Source organism: Equus asinus, chromosome 4 (genome assembly GCF_041296235.1).
Source record: "Equus asinus isolate D_3611 breed Donkey chromosome 4, EquAss-T2T_v2, whole genome shotgun sequence".
In the NCBI taxonomy this organism is placed as follows: domain Eukaryota; kingdom Metazoa; phylum Chordata; class Mammalia; order Perissodactyla; family Equidae; genus Equus; species Equus asinus.
The window spans coordinates 98,991,925-99,013,615 of NC_091793.1; the positions used below are offsets into that span (position 1 = coordinate 98,991,925).

Below are 21,691 nucleotides of genomic sequence, written 5' to 3' on the forward strand. Positions count from 1 at the left end.
AAAATAACTAAATGCCAGAAGTAGGCTTCATGATTTTTAAAAATATTATATAGGACTTTAGATATGGAAAATGAGCTGACTATTTGAAGAGAGAGAAAGTAAATTTTAATTGGCCCTTCCATAGAGTAAAAATAATTGCTGGAAAAACAGTATTCAGCGATTAAGGTGACATTAAGAAAAACTAAAGTTCTCTTCTTCCTGCTTTCTGAAGAGAGGGGAAATGATAATTGAGAGGACAGATCACAGAGATGGGGGGATTATCTATAGAGGGCATGAGACCATGGTTGGTACATAGAGGAACTGTAAAAAGGCCAGTGTATCACTCTATCCATAGAGGCAAACAACAAAACACACTTAAGCTAGTTTAAATAGGAAAGCAATTTATTAAAGGGTGTTAGGTAGTTCCTAGAATTTCTGGAGGACCAGAGAGTCAATGTTTGAGTCTATCCAACTAGGGAAGCTGAGGAAGATGCTCAGCTCTCACCAGGAGACTGCTTCACGGAAGACCCACTGCTGCTCTGCTAGTCCCATGCACCTTTGCTTGCATCACTCCCTGAGTACTAGATAATAAAAGCAACACAACTATCATCCCTCAAAGCTGAAAGCCTCCACTGCCACCCTTGTCAGAAAATGGATTCTTGTCTTCTCACATAGCTCTTTTACGAATGAAATCTCAAATGGGTGCATCTGATTGGCAGAGAATATACCATGAGAGACTTGGGAAATTGACTAGCTTCTACTTAGGTGGATGGATGCATAATGTGGGGTATTCTCCAAACAGGAGAATGGTGTAGCTGTGAAGCCACAAAGAACAGCAAATATTCTCTATTAGCAATATGGTTCCAGTGTAGAAGCTGGAAAGTCAATATGTCTTGATAGATTAGATGCTACAAGTGAGAGAGAACTGGAAGCTTTATGAGTCACTCTTAAATCTCGGGTTTGCATAATATGATGGATAGTGGTGCCATTACTGAGATGGGGTGGCCTTGGGGGAGAAGCTCGTTTAGTGCAAGAAAAGCAGTTAGGATCAAGAGTTAAGTATGGAGGGATTCTTGGAAGATGACAGCAGATGTGGCACAGTTTTTTAATCTCCTCATATCAGCCTATAAAAAGAAACAGGAAAAAATAGGACAACAATGCTGAAAACTCACAAGGATAATCTTCAACAGTAGGTAACAAGGTATTACCATATATTAACAAACATGAATGAGTAAGGAGTAACTACTGACAAGTATAAGACTTGATTGTACCAACATCTTTGCAGGACAGAGGAAAGCCAGGGGCATCAGATGAACCTGAGAACTCTAAGAGAGCCAAGAAGTACTCACTGGAAACTTCAGCTGAAACTGAGAGTTCTACACTCTCTAATAATGAGTACTACAAAGAGTTTGCAGTAAAATCTGAAGGGGTTGGAGAAGTCTGGGCCCCATGAATTGCCAGACTAACTAGTCAAAACTTACTTTTAGGAAAAGCCCCACAATGATGAGAAACTGCTGCAAGGAGAAGCCAAATTGAGCAGCACAGAAACGACAGAGTCAAAGGAAATAGCAGGTCTAGTAAAAGAAGGGGAGGACATATCTCCAGAAAATAAGCTGCCAAAATTTTTGAACACAGCAAAAATATAACAAAAGAGAGAACTCCAGAGCTATGAAGTTAGAAGAATTGTCTTGAGCCACAAATACCTCTAAAAGTTAAGGAAAACTAATTTCAAGTATAAATGAGCAAAGAAAAGTTTTAGATCTTAATGTTAACATGAAAAAAACAGATAGCAGAATAACATCTCTAAAGATAAGGAATGAACACCAGAGAGACAATACCACAAAATTGGTTAATATTATAATCTAAAAGTTAAAAAATATGAAAGTGATAAAAGATATGAAAGAACATTAATAAGACTTAGGAAAACTCAGAAATTAGGTGATATAGTCCCAGGAAAAAATAATAAATAAAAGAAAAATATTTCAGAAATTAGATTAAACTAGAAAGAACCAATGAATGAAAAATATAACAGATAAGGCCTTAAGGAAAATAAAAGCTAAGAAACAGAAAAAGTTTACAAAAGAAAACAGACTCAAAATAAAGAATTTTCTATTTTTTTAAAAACGAGACTATATTCTTCAAAAATGTTGATGTCATCCTTAACAAAATACCAGCAAACTGAATTCAGCAGCATAATAAAAGAATCATACATCATGAACAAAGGCAGTTTATTCCTGGAATGCAAGGATGGTTCAACATATGAAAATCAATCTGTGATACACTACATTAACAGAATGAAGGAAGAAAAACTATGTGATCATCTCAATTGATGCAGAAAAGGCATGTGATAAAATTCAACACACTTTCATGATAAAAACATCAAAAAACTAAGAGTAGAAGGAAACTCCCCCAACATAATAAAGGCCATAGGTAAAACCCACAGCTAACATCATAGCCAATGGTGAAAGACTGAAAGCTTTTTCCTCAAGATCAGGGGTGAGACAAGGATGCTCATTTTCTCCACTTCTATAAAACACAGTATTGGAAGATCTAGCCAGAACAATTAGGCAAGAAAAATAAATAAAGGCATCAAAATTGAAAAGAAAGAAATAAAATAATCTGTTTGCAGATGACGTGAACTTACATATAGAAAATCCCAAGGATTCCACAAAAATCTGTTAGAATTAATAAATTAATTTAGCAATGTTGCAAGATACAAAATCAACACATAAGAATCAGCTGCATTTCTATATACTAACAATGAGGAACCTAAAAAAGGAAATTTTCAAAAATTCCATTTACGACAGCACTAAAAAGAATAAAATACTTAAGAATTAATTTAACTAAGGAGGTGAAAGACACATACAATGAAAACTACAAAACATTGTTGAAAGAAATAAAGAAGACACAAATAAATGGAAATACATCCTTCATTCAGGGATTGGAGGACTTAACATTGTTAAGATGTCAATACTACTCAAAGCGATCTACAGATTTAATTCAAACCCTATAAAATTTCTGCGTTTTTTGCAGAAAGACAAATCTATCCTAAAACATGTATGAATCTCAAAGGACCCCAAATAGCCAAAACAATCTCAATTTTCATGCTCCACTTCAGCAGCCCAGAGTATTGCTGGTTTGGATCCTGGATGCGGACCTAGCACCACTCATCAAGCCATGCTGAGGCGGCATCCCACATAGCAGAATTAGAAGGATCTACATCTAGAAAAGACAACTATGTACTGGGGGGCTTTGGGGAGAAGAAGAAGGAAAAAGAAGTGATTAAATAAAGCAACCTCAAAAAGGAAGAACAAAGTTGGAGGACTCACACTTCCTCGTTTCAAAATGTATTACAAAGCTACCTTAATCAAAACAGTGTGGTACTGGCATAAAGACAGACATATAGACCAATGAAATAGAATAGAGAGTCTGGAAATAAATCTTTGCATATATGGTTAAATGACTTTCAACAAGGGTGCCAAGACCATACAATGGGGAAAGAATTGTCTTTTCAACAAATGGTGCTGGGAAAACTAATACTCTCATTCAAAAGAATAAAGTTGGACCCTTACCTTATACCATATACAAAAATTAACTTAAACTGGATCAAAGACATAAACATAGGTGCTAAAACTATGAAACTCTTAGAAGAAAACTGGTGAAAATCTCATGATGTTTGATTTAACAATGACTTCTTGGATATGACATAAAAAGCATAGGAAACAAAAGAAAAAAACAGATAAATTGGACTTCATCAAAATTAAAAACTTTCATGCACCCAAAGACACTATTAACAGAGTGAAGTGCCACCCCACAGAATGGGAGAAAATATTTGCAAATCATATATCTGATAAGGGATTAATATGTAGAATATATAAGGATCTTCTACAACTAAACAACAACAAACAAATAACCCAGTTCAAAAATGGGCAAAAGACTTGAATAGACATTTCTCCAAAGAAGATATACAAATGGCCAATAAGCACACAAAAAGATGCTCAACATCACTAACTATCAGGGAGATGCAAGTCAAAACCACAATGAGATACCAATTCACATCCATTAGGATGATTATTTTTAAAAAAACAGAAAATTATAAGTGTTGGAGAGGATGTAGAGAAAGTGGAACCCTTGTGCATTGCTGTTGGAACATAAAATTGTGCAGCTGCGGTGGAAAACAGCATGGCAGTTCCGAGAAATGAGTCATTAGGTGATTTCGTCATTGTGCAAACATCATAGAGTGTACTTACACAAACCTAGATGGCATAGCCAACTACATACCTAGGCTATATGGTACTAATCTTGTGGGATCACCATTGTATATGCAGTCCATCATTGAACAAAACATCGTTATGTATATATGTACGTGTGTGTCGTTTTGTGTGTGTGTGTGTGTGTATATATGTGTGCATGTATGTGTGTCTGTAGATATATATAGATATAGATATAAATATAGAGAGATAGATATGGGGTGTGTGTGTTTTCTAGCCATACTCATTGAAAAGACTTAGAAATGAAGATCAACCAAGGAGCAATGAGAATCCTTAACTTCCAAACTTTGGTCTTGAAATATAGTTTTCCACTAAAAAGAACCAGGGCTTCTTAGAGAAAAGGCTCATTCCAGATCAGGAAAATAAATGTTCAAAATGAGCCTGGAACATCTTGTCATGCCAGATAACAAATGAGACAGATTTCCAAAGATGGCTATAATAATATCTCCCATTTCACATACTCTTCTGGAGTGTGACCTTGCCATTGCTGTACCCCATCAAGAAGTGGAGTTTATTTCTCAACCCTCTTGATTGCTTTGATGAATAGAATATGGAGGAAGAGATACCATGCTAGTTCCAGCAGTAGATCTTAACTGATCTGGCACCTTGCACCTTCTGCCTCTTAGAATGTTTGCCCTTGAAAAGTTGTATCTTGAAACCCAGCCACCATTCTATGAAAAGGCCAAGCTCTACAGAGAAGTCACATGTAGGTGGTCCAGTTGGCAACTTCAGCTGAGCTCCCAGCCAACAAACAGCATCAACTGCCAGCCATGGAAGTGAGTCTTCTTGGTTATCCAGCCAAGTTGAGCCTACAGATGACCGTAGCTCCAACTAGTATTTGACTGCAAGCACCTAAAAGACCCTGTGGTAGACCAAAAAATATTCATTTCTCTAATCCCTAGAACCTGTGAACACGTTATTTTACATGGCAAAGGGGTATTAAGGTTGTTTATGGAATTAACGTTGCTCACCAGCTGATCTTAAAATAGGAAGAACATCCTGGATTATTAGTGCGGGCCCAATTTCATCACAAGAATCCTTAACAGTGGAAGAGGGAGGCAGATGAGGAGTATGGAGTGATGCAATGTGAGAAGAACTAGACTTGCCATTGCTGGTTTTGAAGACAAAAAATGGGGCCATGGGCCAACGAATGTGGGCAGCCTCTAGCAGCTGGAAAAGGCAAGGAAACAGATTCTCTTCCACCAGAGTCCGCAGACAGGAATGCAGCCCTGTCAGCATCTTGATTTTAGCCCAACAAGACCTAATTCAGACTTACGACCTTCAGAACAATAAAATAATAAATTTGTACTGTTTAAGCCACTAAGTTTGTAGTAATTTGTTACAGGAGTAATATAAAATTAATATAAATTCCAAGCTAGAACCATACAGTAAAACTCAGTCAACACACAGAAACATGAGAGGTATTAAAACATTGCAGTCTCGAACTACCAAGTTTTGTTAAAAAGCATAGATAACTGGAATAGTAAGGAAGTTATCATGTCTACCATATTGTCTTAAAAGAACTCAGGAGCCAAACTGAAGAACTTCCATTGGGCAAGAAGATCATCTGAGCATTGATAAGGATAATACTTCAATAGATCGAAAAGTCAAATATATTTAAATTCACGACTACGTAAAGATACTACAAAACTAATCACCTTTGAAGTATGTTAGAAAACCAACTCATTATTTTGAAAACTGATTTAAGTTAAGCAAAGAAAAAGACTCACATATTTAGCTTATACCACCAAATACTAGAAGAGAGAAATTTTTCTTTATATAAGGCTTTCCAGCTAATAAAAGGAGTGATTGAGTTATGGTATTTCTACTACACAATCCATAACCAATTAATGGATCTAGGTATTGAGAATTAGTGGAAGCTAAAATTTCAGAAAAAAAGTTCAAGCAGGTAATGTATGTATCCTGATGAGAGAACACAACACCACAATTAAGGCATCTTGAAAAAAAAAAGACCCTGAATCTGATAAAGCCTCTAAACTCAACTATCGATTTACAGCAAACACAAAGACCAGAGGGCAGAGGAACAATGAAACTACACCAAGAGGGTACAGTCAGCAAAATCCAACACAGCAAATTCTGCACGTTTATTTATTCAACAAATAAACAAATAATATTTTAATAAACAAATTTCAAGGGAGGAAAAAGGATAGAGGAGGAGCCCTGTAGATCAAAAGACAGTCAAAAGATCTAATTTAAAAGCTAAAATGAAAGTACAGTGTGTAAGGATCTTCCCTTGGGTGATTTAACAACAAAGATGGAGCTGAAAGGTCCAATCCCAGGGCTCTCCAACGCTTAGAGATGGATAGAAATGAAGGAGTCAGCAAAGGAGATCAAGGAGCATCTAAAGAAGCAGGAGGTAAAGCAGGTCGGTGTCGTAGAAGCCAGGAGAAGAGCATGTTCTAAATGAGGCAGATGTCAATTCAGTTACATGCTGCTAGGAAGTCAGTAAGACGAAGACTGAAAGTGGTCGCCAAGTTTGTGAGCAGAGTTCCTCGGTGACCTTGCTGAGAGCAGCATCAGGGAGCATGAGGGTAAAGCTAAATCAGAGTGAATGACAGTGACTGGGAAGGGAGAAGAGGAGACATCGAACATCTATCTACAGGCAACTCTTTCCAGAAGTTTACCTGAGAAGAGGAGCAGAGAAATAGCCTGGTAGCTAGAGAAGAATGAGGGGTTAAGGGAGATTGATTTTTAAAGTGGATTTATTCAAGTATTTGTGTATGCTGAGGAAGAGCTTGAAGATACAAGAGAGAAAGAGCATATCGAAAACTAAGAAATTCTTGTGGAGTTGAGAGCATGAAACCCAAAACACACACGGAAGGATTGGTGTTTGAGAGACAGAGAGTTGCTCCGTCTGCTAGAGGAAACAGAGGGTAAGTGCAGACTTGGGTGTATTTGCAGATTTGGTAGTGGGGACAAAAAGGACTTCCCACCTTACAAGAATTACATTCTTTCCATTCAGTCTGAGACGCACCCATCATCCTCAGAGATGTGGAGTTGAATCAGGCTATACCATTTATTAACCATGGGACTGAGGATAGTGGTTTCCAGTTTTTCTGGATCATTACCCATTAAGAAATACAATTTTGTTGTGACCCACTATACACATACAAATGGATAAGTGAAATCAAATTTCACAGCACAGTGCTTATTCCTATTAGGTACATACTCTCTTCTTTCTTTTTTTAAGCCTACCTGACGAACTAGCCTGGCAAGAGCCTAAGTGAAGCAGAGCACAGGGCTGGGGGGAGGAAAATAAGGGGGAGCCTATCCTATGCAGGGTAAATATGACTCACAAGCAAGGACTGCCCTTGCTACCTCAGAAACTCCTGTAAATTAGACATATTAAATCAGAAACTAGCTAAAACGTTTATTTCTAATGCACTCATCCTAAGACATTATACTTTTAATAATTTGCTTTCTTAATATTCTTTTTTCAGTTTATTGGGAATTTATGGCATTGACATATAATAGTATATAAAACACTGATGTACACTTTAAAGAATAATTAGAAACATCCTATAATCACTGCCCTAGTTAGGCAATAAAGCATTTCCATTAAGTTGGAAGCCCCTGCCCCCATCTCCCTCCCTGTCCCCAAGAGGTAATCATTACCTCGATTTTAGTGTTAATCATTTTCTTGTTTTCCTCTATTGTTTCACCTTGCATGTATGCATCCCTAAACATTATAAGTTAGTTTGGCCTATTTTTGTGCTTCAGATAAATGAAATACAACACAGTATTTATACCTTTGCTTCTAGCTCCTTTCACTAAATATTATGTCTATGTTGATTTTTTTTCACTTTCATTGCTATATGCAATTCCGTATATGAATTACCACAATTTTTATCTCCTTCCTACTGTTGATGAACATTTGGCTTGTTTTCATTTGGAATCCCACTCTATGTCTCCTTACATGAGGATGCAGGGGCTTCTCAAGGGCATATATCTAGGAGTAGGATTGCTGGACCAAAGTGTCTGAACACTTTCAACTTTACCAAATAAGTCCAAACTTTTCCAGCCAACACTCCCACCACCAGTGAGTGCTTCCCATTGTTCTGTATCAACATTACTTGGTATTTTTAGATTTCTTGGTATGGTTGCCAATCTGGTGGGTGTGTATTGATATTTCATTGGGGGTTTTAATTGGTATTTCCATCTTTTCATGTTTATTTGCCATTTGGAATTCAGATTTATTTTGTTTCCTTTGAAAAATGCTGGTCAGGACTCACTAAATTCAATGACTTACACTGAATTTAATGATTTAATGACTTACATTTTGAAAAACAACTCATCTAGGTCATATTATTTTACCTTTCAGAGCCTATTTCCTTATCTATAATAGAGGGATGACAATTTCATAAGGTTGTTATGATGGTCAAATAAGATATTATATGTAAAGCACATACATGGCACTGAGCACACAGTTTGTGCTCATTGAATAGCTAACTATTATTAGTACTATTTTTAAAAAGAAAGAAAATCAATAAGGTTTGAGTCTGGGCATAACCAACAGCTAGGCTGCTGCCCAAATCTCAACTAATGTTTTCATCATAACCACAACTCTCTGCAGTTCTCAAATGGCAGCACTACCTCCTGCTGTGCATCATCAACTACTTGTCTTGACTGTTGGGAAAGCGTGAAAGGGATGATATTCAGTCGGAATTTGAGTGAGATCTCCTGGATATCAGTGCGGATGCTGATGTTGGGAAGGACCGGTGCACTCTGAGCAGCATCAGTGTCTTGCCACTTAGAGAGGACGTGCTCTGACAGAGCAGGATTTTCATGTCTTATGGTCTCAGGCTTCATGTCAAGTAAATTGAGAGCCCATAAAAGAGCCTGTGACCCTGGGAGACACCCTCAAGATAGATGCTAATGCTCACTACTCCCTGAATCTTGTTAAAGACTCCTTCCTCCTCTTCTGTTATGAGATATTGTGATGATGGGACAGACTGAACTGGGAGGGTATTATAATGAACTTTGGAATACAGATAAGGGGTTCTGCCCATAGAATCTTTTCTAAAGGTTTACTCTGATGAGCTGGGCTTCTTGCATTCTTTGTTCCCATCATGTTGGGAACGATCATAAAGCCAAAGATTCTATCAGTCAGACTGGTCTTTGTCTTTTTTTGCATTACTTCAGTAACTGTATGGAGACTGCAACCTCTGAGCTGGAGGTGGGTGGGAAATGGCAGGGAGCTGGAATGGAGAGACAAAGGGGGTTAATCTTCTTAACAGGAACAATGGCAACTTTCAACAACACTGAGCTGCTATTCTGATTAAATGACCACTTTTTAGAAATAGCAAAAACTTTATGCTTGAGTTTTATTTGAAACACTTTCTTTCTACAAAACTATCTAGATATTTAATAGATAACGTGGAACTGTTGATAGCGTTCTAAATATTATAAATTTTAAAAGTCCTCCTAAACAACCACAAAAATACATTTTTTCTAAGCCAGAATAGATATTGCCATGCTTGAAATGCAATTTCTAGTTTCTAATTTATTCTTATGTGCTAATTTGCAAAATGAAATTGTTTGGATGATTGGTTTGCAGTAAACATGGTGTACAAAATTGGTTTCTAAATTTAGAGAAAGGTTGAGTCTCCTCTTATAATAATCAAGAAATAATAGAAGTATTAATGATAATGAAGCTTCCATAATTAAAAAGTCAAATTCTGAAATAACACGCAGAAATGAATGCTAGCAGGTAGGAGCAACAGAAATTATAATTCTCACAAATGGTTATTTTGAGCTCTTTTCATGGGATAACGCAACCTCCAAAACACTATTTACTAAATGATAATATATGTACTATACATGTCATAATTAAGTTCCACAGTCTTGGAGAATTTAGTACTATTAAATATAACAAAGATATTGAAAATAGTGCATAAAATTCTAAGACTCAAAAGAAAGGCAAAGTTGTTTTAATTGATGCTATGATTTCTATGTCAGATATTGTAAAGAATTTTAGAAAGTAGTAATTATTGTTATCCATACAAATGTAGTCAAAGAAAAAATCCTGTTTGTGTATAATAGGATTTGAGGATGAGCTCTAGATTTTAAATATGGTAGACTCCATGTCCTTTCTTGGGGGTTTTTGAGGATTGATTTTTGGTAATATCTCTTTGGCGTAAAATGTTTTATGAAGTCCAGCTTCTCGAAGTGCTAACTCAAAACGAAGTCTAGGGTCAGAAATTATCTGTAGAAATAAAATACAATTTAAATAAATAGCAATTCATTGAACTAAAGTAAATTTTATCAATTAGTTCCATATTTCCCCAAGCTATATAATTTGTTTTTGCTGGGTAGATGACTAGATGACAATGAACTCTTTTTATACAGAGTCTATATTCCGGTTATTTTTACTGAAAGTGTCCAAACCTTTTTGACACTATCACTTTTCAGTATATCAGTGGTTTCCAAATAAGATGTATAGAATATTGTATACTACATTAGTCAAAACACAACACATTAAAATTATTAAAAGAGTGAAAGAAGCTTACTTTCAGTCCCATCATTGATACATTATTTATCAATAGCTGGAATTATAAAATACAGACAATCATTGGTTAAAATAAAGTAAATCTCAACTACAATCTTGTGCATCTGTCTTTAAACAGACATTTTAATTTCTCCATCATTTGGCAATATGTAAATTAAGTTTAAACACATGGTCACCACTTGAAAAACAAAATCAATAGAACTTTTCTTCCAAGGATAGATTTCTATTTCAAGCAGAACTAGAAAGAATCCCCATCAATTTGATTCTAAGTGGGAATAGACATATGAGTAGTTCAATTTCTGTTTTCATTTATAGCTGATTGGAATTTATTCCTCCTTCTATGAATATTAAATATCAACAGACCCTGTTGGCAATGATAAGAAGGTGGCCACATATGTATTTCAGCTAATGAAGCATTTCACATGGACTTGAAGTCCCTCTAGAGGATGGGATAACACGCTGTTGAAAGCAGCCCCTCCTTCAAGGAGCTCTTAACCTAATAGAGGTAATAAGAATGTACACAGATAACTACAGTTCATGGCAACATGTGACAGATGCTCCAAGAGTAGCAGAACACAGAGGAACAGCTCCTGGTGCCAGGGAAACTCGGATGGTCTCAGGTAAGAAGGAGCCCTTGAGCTAACTGTAAGGTCCAACTTATTCTTCTGTAAAGCAGAGCGAGGAGGAAGAGAGATGGAGCAAGGAAGGAAGGCACATGCAAACTCAGAGGTGAAATAGGTCAATCTGGGATCCGGGTAGTTTGGGTAGAGTCCTGGGGAACACTGGGACTTCCAAGACTGGAACTTGAACTCCAAAGGCTTGAAGGCCAAGGAGTCTGGGGAGCTCCTGAGATTGTTTGTTTCTGCATTTAGCAGGGAAGTAACGTAATCATTGTCACTTCATAAGAAAATGGATCTGATTGTAAGTTCAGGGTAAATTAAGGTGGCAGGGGAAGAAGAGATGGAGGCAGGGAGAGTGGTTAGGAGTCTACCACAATTGTCTAGACATGAAGTAATAAATGCCTAAACTTGGCTGGTAGTAAGAAAGAGAGAACTGTCAGAAACACTATGAGGGAAGAATCAACAGAACTTGGCAACGGATCAGATACAGGGACTGGGGCCATGGCGCGTATGAGTCAAGAATAATAGAGATTTGTGTCTGAGAAGCAACATAGCTGAGCCTTAGCCCTAGGTTTCTGCTCTCTGCTGCTCCAATGCGGTCTCCCTTGTCACTCTCAACCACTTCCAAGGATTCAGGCCCCACCTGCATGCTGTTGGCCCCCTAATTATCTCCAGGATTCACCTCTCTTCTCAGCTCCAGGACTGTGAGGTTTAAAACGGTTTCATTATTCTAATTTTTTAAATAGATATCAAGTGAAGTGGAGATCTCCCTTGCGTGCTGACCTCCACATCCCCAATCCTCCTCCCCAGAGGCAGCCAATGGGTTTCTTGTAAATGTGTACTAGACTTCTTAACCCTAAACATGACAGAAACAAAGCAATTTCTCTCCCTAAGTCTGTTTTTTCTTCTTTATTCCTATATGATTAATGGCAGCCCCACCTAATGACTATAATTTACTGAATTACTACTAGATGCCAGGCAATATTCTGGGCAGTTGACATTTTTTATCCTAATCCTCACAAGAACTTTGCAAATTATTATTTTACAGATAAAGAAAAGAAGACATAAAGATGTTAATAGCTTACACAAGTTCACACAGCCTGTAAATAGTGGATGTAGATTTGAATTCAAAATGCAGGCTTTTCTCAGGATCACTTGCTACCTAGCCTAGAATTCTCCTCACTTTCATTCTCCCGTCCTCCTCTCAGCCAGAGCCATTCATGCCCCTGCCTCCACTTCTATTAGGGCTCTGCCATCTTAAAAAGATCTGGCCATTCCCCACACCCCTCCCAATTTTCCATTTAGGACATTTTACTAAAACATAAATCTGATTATATGATTGACCTGCTTCGAAGTCTTATCTCTGCTCAAAAGATAAAGGTCAAATGTCTCAGCAAGTAAGACCTACTATATTTTTCAGTCTGACCCTAGCGATGTTTTCAGTCTCATCTCCCAGCACCCACCCTTGTCAGGGACCTTACACTCAAGACACCAGAGTAAGGTGTCTTCACTAGAAAGGGCCTCTTTCCACCCTCTTCTGCTTGGTGAAACCTGTATCTCCTCAGCCCAGGTACCTGAGAGCTTTCCAGCTTTGCAGGCCCCAGCTGCCCTCCCCAATTTGGCTTCTGAAGACACCCTTGCTTCCTTATAGTTAATCCCTCTCCCTACGCCCACCCCTTTCCCCTGACCTATTTTTTTTGTTTTTAGCTTAAATTATCTGGAATGAATTTTGTTACTGCTGCCAAAAATCCTGGACAAAGAGGTAGCTTCGTTTCCTCTTTGACATGTTCTCTGAGGTCGTCAGTCACAGGTAAGCGTTCATTCCCTTCCTCATGCCTCTGCAGCCCTCACACCTCCACTGTGGAGGTGATCCCCACCGCCCCCCCCCCCCACCCCGAGGGGCATTATTCCCATACATGCTACTCTCCCTCCCAACCCAGCTCCCTGCTCACTTCCTCCAAACAGGACGAGTCTACCTTGTTCTTTTTACAGGACAAATCTATCTTGTCTTCCACGCAGACGGGTACTATAGCTGCACAGTGCCAGAGGGAGTAAATGTCCCATAAATATTTCTCCAATTAATAAACAAATTGTTCATCCTTTTACTCCCTAGCAAAGTATGCAGCACACAGTAGTGGCACACGTGATTTATCTGTCAGTGGGTCAACGGATGGGGTTTCCTGCTTTTTAAATAATGAAATAAGAATTTAGCTTCTCTCCTTAGGTTTGTAAAATTAACCACCACTTTCTCCCTTAATTTCGGTGATATCCTTTCATTCATCTGTCCTTCTTTCCCAGTTCCATGCATCTATCTAAAAAATCTTTTTAAAACCCCTTCTCAGTTATAGGAACAGACTAAGATGAATCAGAAGTTCCTAGAAATGGTTAAATGACCCCTTAATACTTTTTCCACAGAAAATGTTTTATTTTATCATTAGCTCTGATGCATTATCTTCTGTTCATTTTCATTTCTGAAAGCTTCCCTCTGCTGTGTCTTATCAGAATCGTGAGTTGTTTCTTTAATAGGATTTATGTTATGAATTCAAACAAATTCTGAATATGATAGAGAAATATTTCAACAATAAAATACAACATTAATGCAGCTTTAAAGTAAAATTTTGTATAATTTTCAATGACAGATTTATAACATTTCAGACAAACTGTTCTATGGTCACCTATCAATGATTCTATAATATTAAGAATTATGCAGTAATGTGCTATCATTTAGAAGCAAAAATTATGCTAATATGCATTGTATTCAGTTGTAAGTATTGAAAATATTTATGTAACCTAAAACACTTCTACAGTTCTTCTTATCATAAGCATGGCTTTGGCATCAATCATGCTAATTCTCATTTACCTGCTGTTCATTGTATGTATTCAATGTGAAAAGTGGCCTTTGAAGAGTAAATTCTTCTTCAATTCCAATACCCATCTTTGCTTTTGATGCCATTGTATCTGACATCATTCTAACAGGGTCAAATTGAGCGACAATAGCAACCTAAAAGAAGAAAAAGCACGGCTACTTGGAACAAGATACAAGCTAAATACTTCTGGGTAACAATAATGTTTAATGTCCATTAAAGTTAAGAAATTTTATTAAACATAAAACCTAAGAACGAGGGCAGAAACAATATTAAACCAGGCCAGTCCTAGAGATCCACAAAGGAGTTAATGGTTTAAAAACAAAACGTAATATTAAAAAGCCGTGATACATAATTGTTTGCTAATGATTGAATAATTACACTTATGATTAAATTTAGATAAAAATTTATCTTTCTTCGGGCCAGCCCTGCTGGCCTGGTGGTTAAGTTTGGTATGCTCTGCTTCAGCGGCTAGGGTTTGGTTCCCAGGCGCAGACCTACACCACTTGTCTGTCAGTGGCCATGCTGTGGTGGTGGCTCACATACCAAAGAGGAAGACTGGCAGCAGATATTAACCCAGGGCAAATCTTCCTCAGGAAAAAAAAATTATCTTTCTGATACAAAATCATAGGAAATCTCATACAGAAAAATCTGCATATTCAATCACTTTGAAAGTAACCAAAAGTAAAAAACATTAATTTTTAACCACTATCGATCTATGGCCATGCTAACAACCCCATGAAGCTTTCTAGAAAGCTTAATCTGATTAATCTGAATCTAGGACATATCATTTGGGGGTAAAGTTGAGTGTGTTGGCATTATTGGGTAAGGTGGGTGAATTTCCATTGTACAAGGCAACAGTCCAGGGACTGTTATAAACCATTGTTCCCCCTTCTACTGAAAAACTGCAGAGTCATTTTAACCCAAATGCCCTTGTCCTTTGTGACAAGTGAAATCATTCAAACCTGAATCCTAATGAAAAGCCACTAATTTTGTAAATTATATGCACCATTAGTAACACCTGCCTGTTAATTCCTAAAGTCAAGAATTAGCATTTAAAAAATAGCATTTTAATGCCATTTTGAAACTAGAATGACATGACTGGGGTTTGAACATACTTTAATTATTATAGGTTTCCTAGCCAAAATGTCTTATACCATAGTTCTAAACACTGGTTACAGATAAAGGGCACAGATATTTCCTCTTTCAAAGGGTTCACAGATATAAAGAATTCTAATCATATGGACTCTGTAGTTATCAAAGTTATATTTTGAACAAGAATGTGTTTAGCAATTGTGACGTTGTTTTTTCCCCATAAAACTATGGTACATAATTATTTGCTAATGATTGAATAATTTAAGTTATGTTGATCTAGAATGACCAGGACTTATATTCCTATGCTTTGAATTTATTTCTATAATTTTATCAAAGATGATGATATAATAGTTGTATGGATTTACATTTCCTCTATATTATCTCATTTAACTAGACTTCCTTGCTTTGACTCTAGTCTGACATTTACTAGCTGTGTGACTTTGGGGAACCTCTGTGCCTCCTCAGTTTTCTCTTCTATAAAAGAGGAATATTAATAATAACCACATCATAGGGTTGTTGTAAAGATTATATGAGGTAAAACCTAACAGCATTTAGAACAGGGCTTTATACTTAGTAAATATTCAAAGACTGTGAACACACATTACTACAGACCCATGAGGCAGGTACTATTATTATTATTCCCATTTATAAGAGGAGCAAATGAAGCTCAGGGAGGTTAAGTAAAAGATTTGAGTTTCCTCTGTCAGGAAGTAGTGAACCAGGTTGTACCAGGTTTGAAGGATACCAGAGGCCAAGGTCTTATCCAAGAGTCTCTGTCTCCTCCACTGGCATAGAAGAGAAACCACACAGTCATTTCGGATCAGCTGGGAAAGGGTGTCAGTGACAACTTCAGAGCTTATGAGTTGAGCTAATCACTTGCAGGTTTAAAAACTGAAAAACGACCAAGTAAAACTGTTTTATCACATTTCCCAAGTTCTTAAATTCCTGCTCTTGCCATCTACTGTCAAGTTTCCAAACCTTTGCCTACTTTTACTAGGCAAAGCAATGGGAGGCTTTTGTTTCTCCACAAAAATTGTATTAAAAGTGGTCTCTAACATGTTTGTTGACTGTGGGACACTTCCAACCAGAGGTTCCTACCCCAAAGAGGATTATCTTGCTCAAGCCTCACCAGGTTTTTTGAGGAGAGTAAAATCCTCCTTGATGCAGAGTTTCACCACTGTAAATGGATACTATTCAGCTAATAAACTAGAGGTAATATGGATGCATTTAAATCTTGGGAGAGCTTTTTAAAAGGTGCTGATAAAGTTCTTTTAATATACTAAGAAACTGGAAATGGTTCAACATAAATCTTACTGCTCCCAGGAATGAAGATCAGTGTCCCAATTTGGAAAAGTTACATTTTATATAGCAGATGTCGTGAACTAAGCCCTAGTAATAATGTTATTAAGAGCACTTAGAGACATTTTTTTAAACCACCCATGAAAATTTCTAAATTAAAAACACCTGTTTCCTGAGGGCTTCTAGCCGCCTCTGTCTCTCTTCTTCTTCGTGTGCTTCTTGAAGGGCCACTTCTTTTTTCTCCATCAAACGCTTTTCCAATAATTCTTGTCTATATTTAACCCTTTAAAAATAATGCACAGGGAGGTTGGGAAAACATCATAATCTTGGAGATTATATAGATAGGAGCATAGGGGCAGAAGGCATCTCAGAGGTGACATCGCTGTCATGTTTTGTTTTTACGTGCTTTTGGTTGATTTCTCATGTCCAAATAATAAAAGACACTTGTATAAAATGCAATTTACAATAATTGTAATAACAAACAGAGAACTGCAGGTCAGGGGGCAGGATAACATGGGGTAAAATCCAACCCATCTTTTTCTTCTTTGAACCCATTGTATTAACTCTCAAACCGTCCATCGGCTGCCACAGCTGCAGCTAAGCCACTCCAACAGATGACAGTGTCACTAGTAAGTGAGCTTTTATAGCAGACTTCTGATGAGGTTTTAACACAATTTGAGATGTTCAAAAAGCTATATTGCTGATTAAACATATATACTTTTAGAAAAAATAGTAAATAAAACACTATAATAATATTCTCAAATTATCTCAATTACTAGAATTTAAACCAAACTTTATCCACATTGTCACTCATTTTTGTCAAGAATGCCCTTTCTGGGTGTGTGTGCGCGTGTGTGTGTGTGAAGAAACTTTAAAAATTGCACTTTGACTGTAGATGGCAGCAAAAACATGCCTTTCCCTTAGCATTAGGTTTCCACCCCCCTTAAATCAGCAGATATTAAGACAGGGCACATTTTAATACCCCCGAGCTCATTTGGCCCTCCTCTGCTGCCTTTTTTGGGCAGCCTCCCTTATCATATTCTTGCCCAAGCAATTCCTCTATTGAATTATAGAGACGAGATTATGTTTTCCAAAAAAGTAGGCACCTGGGTTCTCAAGAGAATATGAGGCCAGTGCCTCTGTCTTCCATCAGTGACGGTTTAGATTGGACTTTCTTTATGACATTGGTCACAAATGTGTTTTGCCTTTAGCATGCACACCTGCATTTTCTTTGGCTGTGCCTTCACTAGACCATTTTTATTTCTGAATTCTGACATTTACTGAGGGGTTCGCTCTGTATTAGCTCTGTGTAAGTGCCTTACATGTTTTAGCTCATTTAGACTTCACAAGAAGCCTGTGTTGGGGTACTGTTATCGATCCCATTTTAAAGATGAAGAAATGGAGGCATAGACAGGTGATGTAACTTGTCTAAGTTCTCATGCCCAGGAAGAGACAGAGCCAGAGAGCAAAGCTAGGCAGTCTGGCCCCAGGGCCCATGCCTACCCCTCACCCTCCCACGCCCGTGCAATAACCACTGGGCTCTTCCCTCTTCTCCCCTTGATCACTCCACTCACTTCACAGACTTATGAATACTACTGTGTGCCAAACTCTGTGCTAGATATTGTGAGCACACTGAAAAAAAGACTGTCTTTAAGAAGTCTATAGTTTAACAGAGACAAAAAGACAAGAGTAAGAAGTAAACGAGTTTTATGGTGCCTTCAGAGAGGTATAAATAAGGTCTACTGAGAATGTGCAGGAGAATGTGCAGAAAGGTGAGAGAACTACTTGCCAGGCTGTGGGAAGACTGGTAGGCCTGAGCAAGAGCTTAGGGAGGAGGCAGCATCTCAGCTGGGTCTCGAGGATTAGGTTTGGAGAGGCAAGAAGGCAGGACGGCTGAGGGGAGGCTGGCCTTCCTGGCAGAGAGAGCCAGGATGGGGTGATTCAATGGAGGCACTCACACTCAGGTTCATATAAGTGCAGGGGTGGCATCTGAGAGTGGGGGACTTCTTAAATTTTGGCCCCTGGGCACGTCGCTTGCCTCACCTAGTCACAGCCCTGAGAAGGGAAGAGTTCAGAGTGGTTAGAACAGAGTGAGTGAATTGCCGACGAGAGAGAGAGAAGCCCAGGGAAGTAGTTGCAGGCTGAGCCTGGCGGTCACACGGTCCCCTCAGGAAGATCTGCTCCTGGGGAGGAGAACTCTTTAAAACTGGGTTGCTCCTACGCCAGCCCCAGTGGCCTAGTGGTGAAGTTTGGTGCACTTTGCTTCAGCAGCCCAGGTTCTGTCCCCAGGTGCAGACGTACACCACTTGTCTATCAGTGGCCATGCCGTGATGGATGGCTCACATACAAAATAGAGGAAGACTAGCAACAGATGTTAGCTCAGGGTAAATCTTCCTCAGCAAGAAAAAAAAAATGAGTTGCTCCTGAGGCTCCTATTGAAGAAGAAGCACAAGGAGAGGAAAGGAGGGAAGGATACAGCAGATCTTCGTGGAAGACAAAACCCCGAATGGGATTTAGAAGGAAAATCCCAAACTCCTTTGATGGTCATGGATGTCCTCCCCATCATCTCCCATAAGAGGACTCAGTAGAGTCAGACACACAGATGAAAGAGCCCTTGGACCAGATTGTTCCCTTTTTCCCAAGCCTCTGTGTCATGGAAAGCAGTATTTCTCATTCTCTCCACTTTCACTAAGGCATGACACAACCTCCCTAATGAGGTTCTACTCAATTTAAGCACTGAATACAAGCTAAGTGAACTACTGTGCAGGTTCAATTAAAAGATATCCTGGGATTTGACAATTACCATATGCTAATTCTCAGAACCTTTGGAAAGTTTCTCTTCCTTTGGGATATATAGGTTGCTTTGTCTGCAACAAAGTTTTGTCTGCTTTGTGGGAAAGTAATAGCTGTTCCAGTTAGGGAAGCTTGACTAGTGAGAAGGAAATTGTAAATGAGCGTAAAGCATTTGTACCTGTGTGATAAAGAAGGCTGGCTTGTGCATTTCTTTGAGACTCTTTCAGTCATTTAACAAATATTTATTGAGCACCTGCTATGCATCAATCATTGTGCTGGAGATAAAATTTGAACACAGGAGACAAGCTCCTGTCCTCACAGCACTGACAATCTAATGGGGATACAAAGACAGGCAATTATGACACAGGGTGGCTCTTGCTTTGATGGGACAACAGGTCAGAGGCCATGGGAGAAGCACCTTTGCCAGACTTGGGACATTCAGAGGAGCACTAAAGAGGAAGTGCTCTGAATTTCAGATCCGAAAAAGGAGCAGGAATTCACCAGAGGGAGAGAGAATAGAAAGAATGTCCCAGGTGGAAAAAAATAGCGTATGAAAACCCAGAGACGAGAGAGTCCAGTATGCTTGAAGAACTGAAAGAAACTCGGTATGACCAAAAATGAATAATGCAAAGTGGGGATGCCAAGAAGTGAGGCTGGAGAGGCAAGGAGGGCCAGATTGTGGAGTCTTTGCAAGCATGAAGGCCTTTGATCAGGAAAATGTGGTAATCTGAAAAATCACTCCTGTAATATGGAGGATGGATTTAAGGAGGCAAGACCAGAGGTATCCAGATGCAAATTGATGGTTTCCTGAACTAGGGCAGAGGGAGGGGTTCCAGAAGGAGGTAAGGAGAAGACATAGATTCAAAATCTATGTAGAAAATTGAATAAATCGTAATTGTTAGTTTATTTTATGGGAAGAGATATAGAGAGGAAGAAGTTAAGGCTCCTGTCTTGCATTGTGAATGATGGTGTCTCTCACTGAAACTGGCAACTTAGAGAAACAGGGAAGAGAAGGAACTAGGTTCAGTTTGGATATAGACCTGCCTTCACAAGATCTAGGCTGGAGAAATAGATGGGGAATCTTTACCAATGGCAAGGAATTGAGGCCATGGGGTAGATGATATCAATCAGGGAGAAAGTACAGAGTAAGAAGAGAAGTAGGTGGGCCTAGGATTGATTCCCAAGGAAATAATATTTAAGACAGGGACAGCAGAAGAGGAAACTATCTAGGAGGATGAGGAGAAATGGTGCCAAAGAAGCTAAGGGAAATGGGATCAGCAATGTCAAATGCTACAGAAAGATAAATTATAATCCAAAATAATCGTTGGATTAAATAATAGGGAGTCATTGGTGATCTTGACAAGAACAGTCAGTAGAGAGGTAGCTGAAGAGAGAGTGGGGGTCAAGGAAGTAACAACGGGAGAGGAGACAACCCTTTCAGTAAGATGGATGCAAATGAGGTGGAGAGAAATGGAGTGGTGCTGGAGGAAGCATAGAGCTGATCACAGTTGCACTGGCTCCAGAGTGATAATCAATATTACTCTGAGTACCCTGAGGATTTCCCTTTGGAAAATTTAAGAAAACACAGGACACATGCAAATTCTTCATTTCTACAGATGATATGGTTTAAACTCAAATAATTCACTTCAAAAGGGGAAACTCTTGATGCCTTTCTTTTCCCTCCCTGGATAGAAAAATGTCTTTGCCAAAAGAGAAGTGATGCAGAAACACCCCTGGGGGAAAGTCAGATACTCACATATTCATGGGGAAAGAAAACAGCAACACAGTCAAGTCAATCATTTGGAAAATATTCCACATAAATACCTTTAGCCATTTGAGGTAGCAGATTTTCTCCAAATTAAACTCTTGCTATGAAAGCCAATGTCAGGAAGTGGCTAAACTCAATAGTCTTTAAGTTGTGCTCTGAATTCACAAACAGGAATCCCAGCTTCATCTCTCAGTGTTTTACGCTGCCTGGGTCTACAAAGGTTGAAAGTGCTGTACAAGAGGCATTTTCGTCTTCTCTTGGGGGAGGAGAAGCCTTATATTGTTCAAAAGCAACAGCTGCTGCCGAATCAGGCACAGCATTAACAATAATCTGAAAAGGATTTTATTTAAGCCTCCAGGCCTGAGTGTAGTTGAAAGGACAGGCAGCTTTCATGTAGAACTGGAGAACGGATGTATCATTGGGGACTTTTTATGTGTTTACTGTACTCTAAGAGATGAGTACACGAATGCAAA

The 21,691-nt window shown here is 38.5% G+C and overlaps 1 protein-coding gene across 8 annotated transcripts in view; it reads right to left on the bottom strand.

Moving 5' to 3' along the window:
* Window positions 1-10,030: 10,030 nt before the first annotated feature.
* The window catches only part of CCDC148 (coiled-coil domain containing 148), a 227,087-nt gene continuing 215,426 nt past the window's right edge, over window positions 10,031-21,691 (bottom strand). For all 8 annotated transcript variants that reach the window (XM_070507880.1, XM_070507878.1, XM_070507884.1 and 5 more), the window contains 3 exons: window positions 16,823-16,940; window positions 14,260-14,400; window positions 10,031-10,476 (listed from right to left, as the gene is read on the bottom strand). In XM_070507880.1, coding sequence (XP_070363981.1) covers window positions 10,330-10,476; window positions 14,260-14,400; window positions 16,823-16,940 — 406 coding nt within the window. In that variant the 3' untranslated portion in view covers window positions 10,031-10,329. The remainder of the gene's footprint in view (window positions 10,477-14,259; window positions 14,401-16,822; window positions 16,941-21,691) is intronic.